The 4,984-nt window shown below is 46.2% G+C and overlaps 1 protein-coding gene across 2 annotated transcripts; it reads left to right on the top strand.

The window, feature by feature from the left end:
* Positions 1–2,683: 2,683 nt before the first annotated feature.
* Positions 2,684–3,868, top strand: LOC308077677 (obg-like ATPase 1; the record flags this gene model as incomplete). Of its 2 annotated transcripts, XM_080418531.1 has the most annotated exons (2): positions 2,684–2,785; positions 2,930–3,868. In XM_080418531.1, 2 exons carry the CDS (start codon positions 2,684–2,686, stop codon positions 3,866–3,868), a joined length of 1,041 nt encoding a protein of 346 aa, XP_080274657.1. The 2 variants fall into 2 exon arrangements, with proteins under 2 accessions (XP_080274657.1, XP_080274656.1); XM_080418530.1 differs by having other exon boundaries at positions 2,684–3,868.
* Between the last annotated feature and the right edge of the window lie 1,116 nt (positions 3,869–4,984).

The following is a 4,984-nucleotide window of genomic DNA, read 5'->3' as shown; positions in this document are numbered from 1 at the left end:
CAGAGTGCAGAGGTGGCCTCTTTCTGGATAGTGTCAAAGAAACTGGTCAATAAGTTTCCCTATACCTGCCCTCTCTGTTAGTCCTGGGGAATGTGAGATCGTTGGCCAACAAGACAGACAAGCCAGCAGCCCCATGGAGAAAGACCCAACAGTAGGCGGGAGTGCAGTATGTATGCTGAATGGGAATAAACACCAGACTGTTTAGTTGAACAAGAACACGGTAGTGAACGCGGTAGTGTGAGCCGACAGGGATAAACGGGGGGGGGGGGGGGGGGGGTATAATAGAAGAAAGGTGTGAGGGTCTTTGTTAACACCAGATGATGTAACCACGGTCATTAGGAAATTGTCTCTGTCGGGTGGAAACCTCATATGTCCAAAACTGTAACTTTTCAGGATTCAAATGAAAAAAATTGCAAAAGCAGCAGATCAACAAGCTCGAAACGCTGCGTTTCGCGCCGCTTTTCGCGCCGCTTTTCGAGCCGCTTTTCGAGCCGCTTTTCGAGACGCTTTTCGAGACGCTTTTCGAGCTTGCGGATCTGCTACTTTTTATGCTTTTGTGTGACGCTGTAGTATGATCAAGTAGGGTAGTATTACTATTATTAGATTATTATTAGTAGTATTTACGAAAGAAAAACACAAAAAGTTAGAATATGGAGATAAGAGGTTTCTGCCCAACAGCAACGATATACTATAAAACTTCTCACACACCATTGCTGTTGTTGTTTACGTGTCCACCGCGTGCTGTGACGTACATCATCCCACTCCACTGTCACAGGATTACAGACAAAGCACCCAGACACATTAACCAGCTCAGTGGCCTTGTGGTTAGAGTGTCCGTCCTGGGATTGAAAGGTCGGGGTTCAATCCCCGGCGGGGTCATACCAAAGATTTAAAAAATGGGACCTAATGCCTCCCTGCTTGGCACTCAGCATCAAGGGTCAGATTGGGGGTAAGTCCCTGTGACATACTAGCGCCATGGCCAAGCGGTGTGCTTGTACATAAAGCTGCCTCACGCTACAGAAACAGGAGCTAGGCTCCACATGGTAGTAGTAGTAATACTACCCCAACACATTAATGATGCTCAATGGAAATGTTCAGGGACTTCACCCAGTATGTGACCTGTAAGAAGACTCTGGACCTGCTGTTAAAATGCTCAGCAGGGCAGCCTGAGTCCCCACTCACCTGCACCCCATTCACACCACTCATCACATCTCTCCTCTCTGACTCCCCGGACACCCTGCAGTTTGCATAAAAGGAAACATCAACACAGGCGATACCAACAAACTGAACAAGCTGCTAGCTCCACAGTTGGAGTTGAAATGGACAATCTGGAGGTGGCTGTGGAGTCATCTTGTCAAGGGACATAGTGGCCATTATAATCAATAATCCACAAAAGCAAGTTTAAAACAAATAAATCACAGTAAAGCTATAAAATCATAACGTTAAGGGAAGCAGTAATGGATATTAAAATTAATTAAATGCATGTAGTGGATTTGACAGAAACATAAACCATGGGGCATCTTCAAATTGAGCTAAAAGCAAGAGAAATAATACGGGTCTTTAGATTTGATTTAAAAGGGGCAGAACTTGATGTGGGAGATATGGGAGATATGGGAGACTATTAGTGCCCGGTCACCTTTGCTTTTAGACGAGTTAGGGTAACTGAAAGGAGCTGTTGAGAGGATGACCTCAGTGACCTGGGGGCAGAATGTGGAGTTAGCAGATTTATTTTATGTGTGGCTAATCCATTTAGGGATTTAAAAACAAAAAATAACATTTTAGAATAAATTCTATATATTTCACTGGTAGCCAAAGCAATTGAGCCAAAACAGGATTGATGTGTTGTCTTTTCTTTGATCCAGTTAACAGTCTAGCGGCTACATTTTGAACCATCTGTAAGCGGAAAAGGGTGGACATGATACTGACCATAACTGACATGATACTGACCATAACTGACATGATACTGACCATAACTGACATGATACTGACCATAACTGACATGATACTAACCATGATTCTGACATGATACTGACCATAATACTGACATGATACTGACCATGATATTGACATGTACAGTATACGGACTATGATACTGACATGTATATGGACCATGATACTGACATGAATTAAAGGCGTATTTTTTAAGCCGAGCTTTCATGACACTTCCGGCGCCTGACCGGAAGTGTCGTGAAAGCTCGGAGTGTTCAAGAACAACGAGTTGCATAGTGTTCTCTCACTGTAAACATCAGATCTCTGCAGAAAAAACAAAAGAAAAAGCTATTAAAATACGCAATTAAAAGCAAGAACAATAGGCACGTGTTTTTAACTGTGGTGGATCCGTTACGGAGTTATGGAATTTCTGTACTGTACCACTCGTCCTAGGATATCATAATGTCATACGGTAAGAATAACGTGGGGCGAAATTCCCCTTTAAGGATAACTGTTGAAAGACTGTACTTTGTCCTCTGACTTTCTCTTGCTGAATGAACGCCCCGTTTCCTTACAACCCCAATTTGTGCTGAGTTTGGCATGTCCATATTTGGGCATATTCCGACCACCGATTTGTGCTAGCATCGAGCATGTCCATATATTTGGCCATAATCCGTCCGCCTGCCGCAGAGAAACAGTACCACCGGTGAGTAAACGTCGACCACGTAGATCACAGACACCAAGCGATACAAAGATGCCTCCAAAGAAGGTAGAAGCACCAAAACAACCTCCACCAATCGGACGGTTTGGAACTTCTCTCAAAATAGGAATCGTGGGATTGCCTAATGTTGGGAAATCCACATTCTTCAATGTGCTCACCAAGAGCCAGGCTGCCGCGGAGAATTACCCATTCTGCACAATCGATCCAAATGAGAGCAGGGTGCCCATCCCCGATGAGCGCTACGACTATTTATGCCAGTTCCACAAACCGCTCAGTAAGGTGCCAGCCTTTCTAAATGTTGTGGACATCGCTGGCCTGGTGAAGGGAGCCCACGCGGGACAGGGACTGGGAAACTCCTTCCTCTCTCACATCAGCGCCTGCGACGGCATCTTTCACATGACCCGCGCGTTCGACGACGAGGACATTGAGCACGTGGAGGGTCACGTCGACCCGGTGAGGGACATCGAGATCATCCACGAGGAGTTGAGGCTGAAGGACAAGGAGGCGATCGCTCCCATCATGGACAAACTGGAGAAGGCCGTCAGGGGATCGGACAAGAAACTCAACCCCGAACACGAGGTCATGTCGAAGATAAAGAACTGGGTGACAGAGGAAAAGAAACACGTCCGATTTAACCACGACTGGAACGAGAAAGAGATTGACGTTTTGAACAAATATCTGTTCTTGACCTCAAAGCCCATGGTCTACCTGGTCAATCTCTCTGAGAAAGACTTTGTCCGGAAAAAGAACAAGTGGCTGGTGAAGATCAAGGAGTGGGTAGATGCCCACGACCCCGGCGCACTGGTCATTCCTCTGAGTGGAGCGGTGGAGTCTAAACTGCAGGACATGTCCGAGGAGGAGAGGAACGAATACTGCGAGGAGCAGAAGACAGCGAGCATGCTGACTAAGATCATAAAGGCCGGCTATGCAGCGTTGCAGCTGGAATACTTCTTCACAGCAGGACCAGATGAAGTGCGAGCGTGGACCGTCAGGACAGGCAGCAAGGCCCCCCAGGCTGCAGGAAAGATCCACACCGACTTTGAGAAAGGCTTCATCATGGCCGAGGTGATGAAGTACGACGACTTCAAAGAGGAGGGCGGTGAGAATGCGGTGAAGGCTGCTGGGAAATACAGACAACAGGGCAGGAACTACACTGTGGAGGATGGAGACATTATCAATTTCAAATTCAACACACCAAATGCACCCAAGAAGAAATAATGGGACCAGGCATTTGCAATATGGTGGGGTCTCAGAGTACAGACGGACCAATCCTGCCCTTGAGCGCTACAGTGCGAAACAATAACTGGGAGCAATAACAATGTGGTTTGCTTAGTGGCAGTGTGCACAAGAAGTTTGGTGGTAATCACTCCAGCGGTTTGTGAGATTAGTTCTGGACACACACCCACGCACACACACACACACACACACACACACACACACACACACACACACACACACACACACACACACACACACACACACACACACACACCCTGTCATCACGCCGTAAAAACTGAAACATCATACAGTATGTCCACTATTTGGCAAAATGTCAGGTGCTTGAGAATAAAGAAATTAAAAACCCTAGAGGTGGTGAGTACATGGGAAGCCATATAGTCCTAGCAAATTGTCCTATTGTCTTGTATGACATGCATACACTGTAGCACAAGAGGACAGGGTTATGATGTGAAATCGGTCGGGCCGACTTCAAACTTGGCGCGTGTGTCGCCGATGACCCGGCGGGGACGGTTCGTGCAGAGTGGGAATTTGGTCGTACAAAGTGGTTGTCCAGAATCGAAAGACCCTTGCATTGTCTGTGGAGGATGCACCGAATCGTCCCCGAGTATAGGCCGGTGCCCAAAGGGCATCAGTCTAGTAACAGTAATAATAATAATAACATGATCCCCACTCCTTTGGGGTAATTGTATCACAGTACATTCACTCATACATCAAATTTGTCCTCTGCATCCACCCATCCTAACTATTAGGAGCAGTTGGCGCTATTAATACAGCACCCGGGGTGCAGTAAGGCGTTAAGTGTATTGCCCAGAGACTATTTCGACACTACAGGGGCCTATGGGGCGAACCGGGGATCTGATTCCCCGCTGATTCAGCTATGACCGCCCCATTGTGTGGATCCCCTTCTTCAAACCCTAACCTTATAATTAACCTGTTTATAAGGAGTAAGTCACAAATGGAATTGATTGATTGATTGAATACTTTATTAGTCGGAAATGTAATGTGGTACAGTCAAACATTAAGGCTAAAAGGATAACACAAAAAAGTCCTGGGGACTTTGTTTCCATTGTGGTCCTATGTATTCAATTCATCAAC

Source organism: Gymnoscopelus braueri (genome assembly GCF_963280865.1).
Source record: "Gymnoscopelus braueri genome assembly, chromosome: 21".
NCBI classification, from domain to species: domain Eukaryota; kingdom Metazoa; phylum Chordata; class Actinopteri; order Myctophiformes; family Myctophidae; genus Gymnoscopelus; species Gymnoscopelus braueri.
The sequence above is the reverse complement of the archived record's forward strand: the minus strand, read 5'-3'. Positions and strand labels throughout refer to the sequence as shown.